General features: G+C 32.2%; 1 protein-coding gene across 7 annotated transcripts; it reads right to left on the bottom strand.

Moving 5' to 3' along the window:
• Positions 1-3,512: 3,512 nt before the first annotated feature.
• Positions 3,513-11,543, bottom strand: LOC129302887 (nonsense-mediated mRNA decay factor SMG7). 7 transcript variants are annotated; one of them, XM_054941782.1, is made up of 9 exons: positions 11,250-11,543; positions 10,387-10,549; positions 9,229-9,328; positions 7,592-8,194; positions 7,346-7,468; positions 6,714-6,940; positions 4,685-6,591; positions 4,471-4,589; positions 3,513-4,191 (listed from the first exon to the last, which is right to left on the bottom strand). In XM_054941782.1, the coding sequence occupies exons 3-7, from the start codon at positions 9,298-9,300 to the stop codon at positions 4,707-4,709; spliced, it is 2,910 nt and encodes a 969-aa protein (XP_054797757.1). In that variant the 5' UTR covers positions 9,301-9,328; positions 10,387-10,549; positions 11,250-11,543; the 3' UTR covers positions 3,513-4,191; positions 4,471-4,589; positions 4,685-4,706. The 7 variants fall into 7 exon arrangements, with proteins under 7 accessions (XP_054797757.1, XP_054797760.1, XP_054797761.1 ...); XM_054941785.1 differs by having other exon boundaries at positions 10,387-10,484; XM_054941786.1 differs by having other exon boundaries at positions 10,387-10,478.
• Positions 11,544-12,741: the final 1,198 nt, after the last annotated feature.

Genomic DNA, 12,741 nt, shown 5'->3' with positions numbered 1-12,741 from the left:
TCTTAATTAAATAAGACAAATGAGAGCACAATTTAATAAAGAATATATAAAACAATCAAATAATTTAGTTTGTTGTCATCAAAATTATGAAATAATCTATACAGATTAAGAATATGCCATTTCGGAGTTAATTGTCCACTATCAAAAGGAAAAAGCAAGATAATAAACCTGTTTGGCAATCTATTTTAGAAATACTTTTTCATTTTTTAAAATAAAAAAATAAAAAATTTTATTTGATAACGTGTTTTCAAAAAAATATTTTAAAAAATAAAAAAATAAAATATTATTCTTAAAAATAAAAAATAAAAATAACTTTCAGATATTTTAAAATTATTATTTTAAAAAACAAAGGAAAATTAAAAAAACTATTTTTATTATTTTTTATTTTTAAAATATATTTTATAAAATATTAATTCTCAAAATAATAAAATAAAAATAATTTCAATACTTTTAAAATGTTATCTTTGGTTGACCAAAGACAGTGATTATTAATAATAATTACAATTACAAGTGTTATCTTTGGACTTTGGCCACAACCAGAGATAGCACTTTGGCAACAGATGTAGTATCATGATGATATTTTAAGATCCGAGCCGTGCTTTACCTTTTTAAAAAAATTGCATTTAAAAATCTCATCTAAATTATAATAGAAAAAATAATCATTTAATTTTTATATTTTTTATTTAATTGTAACCCATTCTTTAAATTTTAATACAGCACAACTCAGTCATTATAATTTAATTTAACTGTAACTTAATTTTTAAACTTTAATTTAGTGCAACGTAATTCTTGTAGTTTTAACTACTTAAAACATTAGTTCCTAAATGACAATTTTATTTTTTAAATGCAAGGACCTACATTATAAATAGATAAAAAAAAATCAGATTGAGTTTTAACTAAATTAAAATTATAAGGATTAACTTGCATTAAATCAAAATTTAAGAATTTAGTTTTAACTGCTTTAAAACTATAGGGTCTAAATAATTAATTTTTCTTTTATAATATATATATATAAAGATTAAAATTATCATTAAATTTCACGATAATGTATTATTAAATTTTTTCAAAAAAATAATCCTTATATATTAAATTAAAATGTTGAATTTTGATAATAAATTTTAATTTTACTAATTTTTTAAAAAAGTATAATATATTCATAAAATTTAATAATTTAAGAACAATTTTATTTATAAAAAGAACACTTAAATTTTATATATTTGAATCTTATATATACTTTTGAAGAAAAAGGACATGGAGCCTAAGGGCACATCATTTTCAAATCAGCTGGAAACAACCGGTAATTAATTACTCAATTCATAAAAAGCTAAAAAAAAAAAAAAAAGAAGAAGAAGATAAAATCAATGTCACACCAAGGTCAAGGACATTGGTACTGGTACTCGATGTAACAGCTGAATATGGGAAATAAATGCCAAGTGGCAATTAAGGCATCTTTGGTTTTTTTATCAACCTTACTCCGAAAGGAAGCCTGACAACTACTTTGTGATGCGTTGGATAGTACCTCATCTATTTTAAATATAAGATATTTTTTGATAAAATTTTATATGCAAATAATTTTTATTAAATATATTTAACAATTTTATTAAAAAAGTAATCTTTTAGTCCTTCAATTTTTAATTTACTTGTAACTTAGTTCCTCAATTATGACTCGCTGCGACTCATTCCCTTAATTATAACTCGCTGTAACTCAATCCCTTAACTTTTAATTTACCTATAACTTGGTCCTTATTTTTTATTTTTTTTTAAATTTTTTTATCAAATAAGAGAAATAAAAAATGTTCATATATTGTTTTAAATATTCTCTTCTTATTCATTAATGTGAGATATAAGCTAACATGAAAAAAATTAACAAAGGTTAAGGGACTAATTTGTAAATGATTCAAAAGTTGAGGGACTAAGTCATAGGTGAGTTATAGTTGAGGGACTGAGTCACGGCGAGTTATAGTTGAGGGATTGAGTTATAAGTGACTTAAAAGTTGAAGTACTAAAAGATTAATTTTTTCATCTTATTATTTCAAATAAAAATATAATTTTTTTAAAAATATTTTTTATTTAATATATTAAAAAGAGAGAGGTGTGCAAATTATATAAGAGAAAAAAGATAATATTAAATAAGTTTATTTAATTAAATCTGAATCTTTTCAAAATATTTTATATTTTATGATATTAAATTTTTTTAAAATATCTTATATTTTGAGATGGAGGGAGTATAAATCCACCTTAAGAAAGCTCACAATTGGCATATTTTTGTATTCTTTTGGACTCGTCATTCTTTGTTCCACCAGCTTGCCTGAGTTGTAAAGCTTCTCTTTTTGAATGAAATGCCATTTTCTGATTTTCACTCCCAAAAGGGGAAAAAAGCCAAGGCTCATGACAGAAAATTATAGCTAAATAAGGAACTGAAAAATTCCTTTTCAACAAATGAGTCTGGAGGGAATATTTAATTAATTTGAAGGGAAATTATTTCAAATGAAGCATGTAACATGTCATATTTTTATTATTTTCACTCAAATTGAATATAATATAATAATATTACGTGCATGTTTTTTCTGTTTCTAATTATGTACTTGTTTATTTTATTATTACTTGTATTGATAGTTTTTTAACCAGCCTATCGATAGTTGGACTCGTGCCGGACTGATTATTTACTTTTAATTTATTCTTTCATTTTGTAGAAACCATTTGTACAAGAGATTATATTCTGTATTCTTGATTGGTGTTATTATCATTATGTCATTTAATTCTAGCATATTGCATTGCCATTGACTGATCTCTTGTTTTCTGTATTGCTGTGTTGTTACTGTTATTAGTTTAGATGAATTGGTGTGGTATAGTTCCAAATTTTGAAGGTACTTAGATAATTTTTATTTAAATTTATTATAAGTTATAATTTATTTGGGATACCATGTAGGCTTTAAAGTTTACTAGTTCCGCTTTTATATATTCGGGAGAAAAAATTATATCACAATTTAAAAAAATTAACTATTCACCACAATTTTATCTAAAAATAAAAAAGTTAAATTAAAATAGTGTTAATCAACACAAGCAAACATAGATTGTTTTTTATTAATGTAAATTATGAAATAATTAAAGAAATTTATAATAAATACTTATTAAAATATGTGATTTCACTTACAAAAAAAAAAATCAAAAGTGACAATTTCTCTAATAAATAAAAACAGAGAAAATACACATTGTAAGTTTATAGCTTATTAAAACCTACTTAAAACGTTTGAGGCTTAATGCCATGAATTTTTTTAAGTCATAATATTAAGTAAACCTTTAAAAATGCTTTAAGGCCAACTAGGCCCATCACAAGCCCAAACCTAAGCCTAAAAGTGGCTTGCTTGCAGGTTCATATCTCGGCTCAAGCTTTGAAGCCTCTGTCACAAGCTCAAACCTATTTGATCAAAAGCTGGCCCTTTAATATCCCAGTTTGGGGAAATCACGAATGGTAACATAACGGTGCCTGACAAGACCAAGAATCAAGCAAATAGACTAAAGGCAAACTCCAATTCAGTGCTAGATAGAAATCACATTAGACACCAGAAGATGAACACAAATCAAGAAAGTCATAACCCCTCCAGACTTTGTACAAAAACACTGCACAAAATAGAGGGAGATATCTGATTACATTCTTGCCTACTGCGATGGGTATATATAATATATCCACCACGCATCAGAATTCTTTATTCACAGGAAAATCTCAACTTCGAAAAGAAAAAGGATAAAATGAGCCATACACCACTCATCATACACTAAATGCCTCCAGCAAACACGTGTACTCGATCACATGAGCCCAAGGTCATAATCATTTACCAATATCCAACTCTGACTCCCAAGACACCCAGCTTGTTCCTACCAGCCTTTACTATATATAGTCTGAAGCTTTGCGGCAGGAAAAGAGTTAGCACTGCGTATCATGGGCAGCCAGATGATAGAAACAACAATTCTGATAGGTGAATCATGGCCATTTCCATAAGAGAAGTGAAAAAACCACTGTCATACCAGTAATCCCCGGAGATATTGAGATACAAGCCCCAAATTGACCGGAATAATCCTTTATTTAACACCTATTCATCCAACCAGACAAGGCATTTACTTCTTAAGAATATCGAACCATAAAGATGCTTGGATGTCATCCTTCCTCCGGGCTGGAGAGCTCAGCCAAATCTACATAATTTCAGAGCATAATCGAATAAGCAGACGTAGACTCACCACTAAACACTAAATAAGCCTTCATTCAGGGATTCAGACGTAGAAGCAACAGCTATTTCCAACACATTCCCTTGTTTGAGAAGCTAGTAGCAGCTACTATGTTCAAACAACATAAACATCAACATGCAATGGGATAAAATAGAGGACTGAGTGTAAATACAGCTCGCAGCAATTCATAAGTTGCTTAATTCACATGAGTAAAATTATGGAGTTCAAGAATGAATCAGTACTCACCTTTCTTAGTAGCAAGTGCCCGCAACGAGTCAAGGCCAAATAAACTCCAACAATATTCAATGCCACAGCAGCTGAGGAGGAGTGCTAATGGATAAGAAAGAGCAGCACATTCACAATACCTACAAGGAACTCAAACATGCTTGTTAGATATCTGAAAAACAGGATTTAAGCCATGTCCTAAGCAAACAGTAATTAATTTATCATTGATGCATACCATCCATACTCTCGTACTGACATCACACAAAGTAACGACCTGTCCAGGTCGACTGTCCTTGAAATTGCTCAGGCAGTGGAGTAAATTGTTGATTTCCAGCAGCAAACTGTTGATGTGGCTGCAACTGCTGATTGTGATGAATTTTTGAGGGTTCAGGAGTGTGATAATCTTGCCAAATATTTTGTTTCTCCCCATCAAGTGGCACAGGTGGAACTTGTTTTCCAGGGAAGGGGAAGCTGACTGTCCCCCCAAGGCCATTGTTGTTAAGGACTTGCTGGGAATTTGAATGGGAGTAAGTAAGGGGACCATTAGAGCCCAAACCTTTGGTTGATGGAGGCAATTGATATCCATTCAACCAACTGTAATCATCCAGTAACAGATTCCCACTGACTGAATCAGAAACATTAGTTTTAACTTGATTAGAAGGAAGGGCACCAAAGCCTGGGGGAGGTCCAAGGTGCCTAATGGGCCGACTGACAGCTTTACTTAAACCAGCTTGCATAGTTGATGGATTCACAACCATATTATCAATCACAATTCCAGAAGTTGCAACAGCATCAACTTTGGATGGTATCACAGATTCTGGAGCATTTGTGAGACCATGAAACAAAGCAGTAGTACAAGCACTAAAATGTTGGGTGGGAACAGGAAAGGCTCCATAATTAGAGGTGCATGAAGCTTCCTGAAGATCAGGTTTCATCACATGACCATTCTCCAAGAAGGTGAGACCTTTTAAACTGTTTGCGAAAGACATCTCCTCTAACCACCTTGAAGAATGTGGCTGAACTGTTTGTAGGTGTTGAGGCATCATTCCACTAACAGAAACAGGCATGTTAAAATTTGCATCAAAAGCATTTTGATGGTTTAGATTATTCAAGGGGTTTGAAATAGTGTTGGCATGAAATTTTTTATCCTCCTCAGAAGCTTTCTGAACAGATTCCAACTCTCCATGAGCTGCCCATGTTGAACTAACCACCTCAGCTGGTTTCTCAGCCACTACAGGTTTAAAAACTATAACTTCATCATCCTCATCTCCCTCCATGTACTGATGTTGATTTGGCAGTACAATTTCTTGAACCAGCTCTTCTGCATTAGGCATGCCTGAATATGTAGCAATAACAACATCATCAACTTTTTGAGGCTCCACACCAATTACAAATTTCTTCCCCCTTGAGTCAAAATGAATCATATTCTGATTAACCCTAACAACATTTGCTAAAGCCTTTCCAGCTGATACAATCCTTTTGACCCGAGCTTTTCTTCCCTTGTCACTCTCACTTCCAAGGGAGTGCTTCCTTGAAAAATCCAGGATGGTATGTGCAGGAAGAAGAGGAAGGAATCCTCTTAACTCAAAATCCTCCCACAAAGCAAGCCGGTTTTCAGTTTCTCCTTCTTCATACCTGCTCATGTTATTAAAGCAAGTATTTTCCTCATCATCTTCAATAGATACTGGTCCAACTGAAAGTAGCTTGTTCAAGAAGGATATACAATTAATCCAAAATTTTGATCTGACCATTGCTTGGTTCTCATCTGCATCATTGCCAGCAGCAAAATCTGGATAACTGGCCAACCACTCCATAAAAATCAATATGCCTGGTAGAAGATAACTTGAAGAAGGTTCATGCAGCTGTACACATCTTTCTACAATGTACCCCATCAGCTCGAAAGTTGCAGTAAATGCATTCTGAAGTAGAACAGCACGCTGTACTATTTCAGCATAAGTTTGACCTTCAGATTCCCTATTCACATTATGAACTGTAAAAATAAGAATGGACACAATTCTAACAATTGCAAGTCCATTTTCAAGAGTGTCAGTGCCAAAATTCAGCTCATCATTTTGGCCTCCAGACAGAAGCTCCCGCAGGCCAGCACTAACCAGAGAAAGAACCTCAGTGAAGGTCTCAAGGCTATCAACATGGTACAAGAAACAAAAGGAGGAAAAAAAATAAGTGCGTGGATTGATGTTATCTAGTGTAAAGCAAACGGAGAACTAAGCAGAGAAAGGGAAAAAAAATCAGGGAATAATTACCTTGTACGTGTGAATAATATTCCATTTAGACGGACAAATCTAGTGCAGAAGTTTTTGTATCTCTCCTCTATATTAGATGCTCCCTCTTTTTTAGGACTAGCTTCTACACTCTTCGCTGCCAGTTTAGCTTCCACTTTTCCTCTTCCTTTGCCAGCTAATCTCCCAGAAGATACCTTAGCTACAAGAGCTTTGGCATCACCAGGAAGCTGTGAGTAACTTTGACGATTCTATCATGATATAAAAGAATATCCAGTTAGAATAACACTAGACAATTACTTAAAGGATCCCCTGCTATAAATATGAAGCAAAAAGGCCAAGGCCACGTAAGTACAAACAACAATAATAACAAGCCTTGTTCTATTAAGTGGGGTTGGTTACATGGATTGCATGATGCTATTGTGCTCAAGACAGTTCTATTTTGTAAGGCAGTTAGGTTCCAGAATCAAACAGTAAGAAGGATTCAACTGGCCAAATTTACTATCATAATACTTGAGTATTCAAGCCATCATCAATACATAAATAATGTCAAGAGTTAAATAATACAACATAAACTAAGAACGGAAGAAAATTCTCAAGATTTGGTATTTTCATGATAAAAAAATGTTACAAAATTGACACCACATTTGAAATACCTTCTCAAATGCAACAATCAAATTCTCTCTTGCCGTTGTAAATGGGCTCTCCACAGCCAGACTCCGGAAATACCTATAAATAGTCACTAGCTCATCCCCAGAATATGAAGCCAATAGAGCAAGCTGAAAAGAAAAAATTTATCAAACGAGAGTATAATAACCATGATCACCAATTCCCCAAAAAAAAAAAAAATTGAGATCTAAAACAGAAAACTAATTAAGGATATTTAAGGAAATGACTTAAACCTGATGTTGGGGATTCCCATTTGATGGAGAAAAAGATGCAGCTTGTAAGTAGTAACTAGAAGCTGCTGCAAACTCACGATTTACAGAGTCACCTTCACCATACAGTCCTTTGTAGCGAGCAAGGTCACCCAAATATATCAGACAACGGTGACAAGATATTAAACCTTTCTTCATTTCTGCAGATTTCTTTCCATCCTTTTCCATTACAATTCGATTCTCAGAATCCTCAAAGTGGCCCAGTGGAAGACCATACTTCGCTCTTATTTTCATAATAAGATCATGGTAAAACCCAGTAGCTTCTGAAAGGAAGGTCTTAAACTGCAGCCTTATTTTAGTTATCCTATCAGGTCGTGCAGGGCCCTTGATCCCGTGTGTGGAATTTGGGCTTGTGGAAGAAAGAGCAGCACTGAAATATGCTCTCAACTCTTCAATCCGCTTGTAATGCAACTGCCACAAGGCATACTCAATATTGTGCTGCTCAGCAAATGTATGGTCCTCAATAATTATAGCTTCGTAGTTCTCACGCATTTGTTGCCAAGCATTTGGATCTGATGGAACCCGTGCTTGAGCCGACCTCCGGCGCTTGTTCTCCAATTCAAGGTTCTGAATTATCAATAAATCAACATATTACACAAAATACATTCAGGATTCATCCCTCAGAAACAGCTTTCTTATGCATTGATTTGAGGGAATAAGAAGATAACCATTGCAGAAAGAAAAATGAGGCATCCACAAACCAGTTTAATAAGACAAGCTCTTTTGTTAGTTGCTACATCTATTGCATAAGGCTAAACAACACAAGTTACGTATTTCATAAATAATGTGAAAGCTTAAGGGCAAAGGATAGTTAAGAGAGCTTGGGGAATGTAAGAGTAGTGTTGCTTTGAAAACTCAACAGAGTTTACAAATGAGGAGGGGTGAGGTATTTATAGACCTCCCCTTAATTCTAGAAAATTTCCACCTCCTTAATGGACGGTGAAGATTAAATTGATTCTACAGTTACAATTGATTCTCTAGAATTCTTTGTGATTTTTAAAACGAACACAAAGGAGCTCATAATTTCAAGTGGGTTTTTAAAATCACTAGTTTGGTTAATTAATCAATCCCAAATAGGGTAGAGGGTCTTACACAAGGGTACAATAATAAATTTTCAAAGATTTATTTTTGTAAATAATCCAACATATTCAACAAAGAAACAAGAACAGAAAAGAACCAGAAGTAAGAATCCAAAATATTCAACACATCTAAATAAGAAATATGCAAACATGGGAGCACAACTGTTGTCCACAAGACCCACTGGCCAATGAAGGTTGGCAATGGTAAAAGCCACAAAGTACTAAATCATCCAAGAGTCCTAATGACAAATAGTTTTCACAGGAGTTTACTGATAACAAGATATAATATTAGTCTTCAAGAATATGCTTTTACCACAACCCTTTAAACATGGCCAGATTTTTCAAATAAGGAGAGAAAATTATTTAAATCATAATTCCAATAAAGCATGCGAGTTAAGTATCAATGATCAAATTTCTTAACACATTTTGCTCAGCAAAATGTGAGATTTACACAGATAATTCTCTGTTTGGTTATCTTGTAGATTTACCACTTGGTAATAACCAATAAGAAATACAAATTACCTTCTCATAAAGGCGTTGTGCACGCTCCCGTGATGAAGGAGCAGACATTTTATCCATCTGTACAATCATCATCCATTATACTTTGTTGACCGAACTCAAGCTACAGTAAATATAAAAATAAAACTTTAGACAAAATCTCAGTGATAATATATGAGTTACAATTCTAATTAAATGAAAAAAATGGCATCTTTGTCATAAAGACAGAAAAGCTTTCAACAGCGTTACATATCTGGAATCCATCCAACCTATTTCAGTATTTCCACATCATGAATCATATTATAAGATAGGGCAACAAATTGATAAATAAACTGGAAAAAAAAATCAAAAGATTGTGTACCTAAAATATGAAGAAAAAACATAAGATAAAATATTTAAACCAAGCTAAAAAGACCAACATCACATATAGTTCTCTACGTGATTTTGAAACCATAATATAAGTTACAAAAATATTATTACAATAATGTCTTTTGAACAAAACCCAGTACATTATTACAGTCTCCAAACAACGAAATTTTATTTCAAGAAAGTCACTCTCACTCAAGAGCTAAGAAGCACTAATATGGGTACAATACAATACAATATGATATGGGGACATGGCAATTTTCCAAAATTTTAGGCAAGTTTCTGCATCCCGATGGCGTGTCCATGTCGGAGTATGTATCCGACACGAACATGCTGGCCATTTTCACGTATCAGTGCTTCTGAGCTCAGGAGGCATCAATGTATTATCGGGTTTGAAATTATTTTCACTAACCATCAATCTTATTCTCGAATCATCCTGTGAAGTTACAGGTATCCTTTGCCTATTTTTTTACTAGCCATACTTAGATAAATAGCAATTGAATAATATCAATGGTTCCAATGTTCTAGCAGACTAGTCGACAGAGGTAGATACACACACTCTAGGCCAATACCTTAAAGCTGTAAAAAGGGAATAGGATTGACTTTTGAAAAAAAACATATTCATATATATATATAATTTTAATTTTAATTTGAAATAAAAATAGACAATGAAAATTCTCCTCCATGCTGATATAGCCTTTCAAACTCGTGTCCATAATATTAATATGTATTATGACCAAGCACAAATTTAGTAACCCCAATCAATACCCTATGAAAGTGAAATTCAAAAGTTTTGCTTTTGAATTGATGTCATACTTACAGATCGATGTGTTCCTTGTGACCATTATAGTCCAAACCACCAAGAGAGGAGAGGGGAAATAAAGAAGCTTGACCTTTAACTCTTAGTTCTTCATCTTGACATAAACAAACCAGGCTCAAAGTTAACCATAAGGCTTACACCAACATGGCTGTAACTAGACTGTCAACAGATGGTAAAAGTGAGAAATTCCACGGTACATGGTTAAAAAAGATCTAAATTAGATCAATGACAATCAGCCATGTGATCATGTCAGAGGTGGGACCGTCAGCTGACCAGTCCACATGACTATTTCTTGTTATCAATGGTTTAGTCCACCAAAATGGGTAGACTAAGAACGCAAAAATTTTACTAACCAAAGCATCATAAATTGAAAACGGATCTTGATACCCAAAAAAATAAAATAAACTCCGTCCATCACATACGCGTTCAGAGATCATCTGCTTAATTTGTACACTGTACACCCACGATAAGATTAATGAAAAATAGGAGCAATACATCTTTAGTTATCATCAGGAACTCTAGAAACGTTATGATCTCCTGCATATGTAACTAAGTTTCCGGCTTAGGTTGGACCCCAATCGTTGTGCGGAAATAAAAAGGACATCATAATTTCTAAGCAAAACCCTTCATCAAATCCTCACTCGCAGAAAATTTGGATAAATATACAATTTGAAAGAGTAAATATTAAATTCTACCGTTCGGGTGGGACCGTATTAACACCAGATCCGCGAAAACCATCATCCATCAATAATACCATATAGCTAAACCATTCAACTCCAAAGTTGCCCCTAAGAAGACGTATATATTCAAAGAGCAAGAACTGAAGTTTTCCAACGGAAAAATGCTACCAAAAACTCACCTCTTCAATCGAATCCACGAAGGAGCCAGGATCAGAGCATAGTATTGATTTCTGAGGAAAAATAAATAAGAGAGAAAGCCCTCTCTAGGGTTTCGTAGTGTGAGACGACAGAAGGAGAGAGAGAGAGATGGAGGGAGGAAAAAGGAGGAGAACCCCGAGAGAGAGAGGGGGGGGGGGGCGTGGTATTCTGGGTTCGGGTCTAAACTAGATGATGAGGTACGAAATTCAATGTTGTATTCCCGTCTCGCTCACCGGGTTTCTTGGAGGCGGCGAGGCCGAACAGTAAACGACCTCGTTTAGACGACCTTTGCCTCTGTTCCTTTGAACTGAGGCTTGACCCCATCTCTCCTCCATCTGCCAAATGCCCAAATTATGGTTGACTTTTGAAGTCCTTTTAAACCAAAAAAAAAAAAAAAAAAGTAACGTGCGTGAGTTGGGACATATGTTATAAAACATTTTTAATTGGATTACATTCTTTACTAAAATAATTAATTATTTTTTAATTAATAATATTATTTTATAATTATATTTATTTAATGAGATGATTAATATTAAAATAAATATAAAATAAATTATTTATTAAAAATATTTTTTTATAAAAGTACATTAGTTATATTTTTTAATATTTAAACTTTTAAAAAATATTTTACATTTTTAAATAGATGAAATATACTCACAACTTTAAAGAATGATTATAAAATATACTCATATGATCACAATATAGGATATATTTTAAAAATTTTGATTGGTTCAAAATATAGCATGTTACACATATTATTTAGAGAAAATGATAATAAAATCTCTTTAAATGTAAATAACATTTTGATATTCAAAATGTTATAATTTTCTTAAAGTTTTTAGAGATTTTTATTTTATTTATTATTTTGTAAAAAAAATACTCATTAGAATTTCAATTGTAATTATTAAAGCACTAATATAAAAACATTAATGAAGATATAATTACAAAGATGTACAAATTTTTAAAATATTAATATTTTAATTTTTTTTATAATTATGAAATAGTTGCTAATATCCTACTCCCTCTAATCCTATTTATAAAGTAAAGAGAAAAGATTTGTTTATTCTATTTATAAGTTACATCTTCAAATTTTTATCATGAATTTCTTCTTTTAATGAGGATAAAATTAAAAATTTATTAAATTTTTGGACATAATTAATAAAGTTTAAAGTTTTTTTTAATTTTGTTGAAACTTGTTAAAAGTGATCCATAAAATTATTTCTAAATTATAGGTTGAGGTAAAAATCAGTTATAGGTTTAATGCTGAATGAAGCTTTTATAAATTATACTAGGTTACTAAAAAAATTTTGATGAATAGGCTACTAAAATTATTAACATCAACAGAGTTCTAACTGCTGCTCTTATAATATGTTATACTATTATTTTACCAAACAAAAATATCAGGTATATTATTATCCACTGATTATTTTTTTATTGATTGTGAAGGTTTTTTGTCAAAATTGTTACAATCAC

This window comes from Prosopis cineraria, unplaced genomic scaffold (assembly GCF_029017545.1).
Source record: "Prosopis cineraria cultivar Desert tree isolate PC_DT_omini unplaced genomic scaffold, ASM2901754v1 PC2, whole genome shotgun sequence".
Taxonomy (NCBI): Eukaryota; Viridiplantae; Streptophyta; class Magnoliopsida; order Fabales; family Fabaceae; genus Prosopis; species Prosopis cineraria.
The sequence above is the reverse complement of the archived record's forward strand: the minus strand, read 5'-3'. Positions and strand labels throughout refer to the sequence as shown.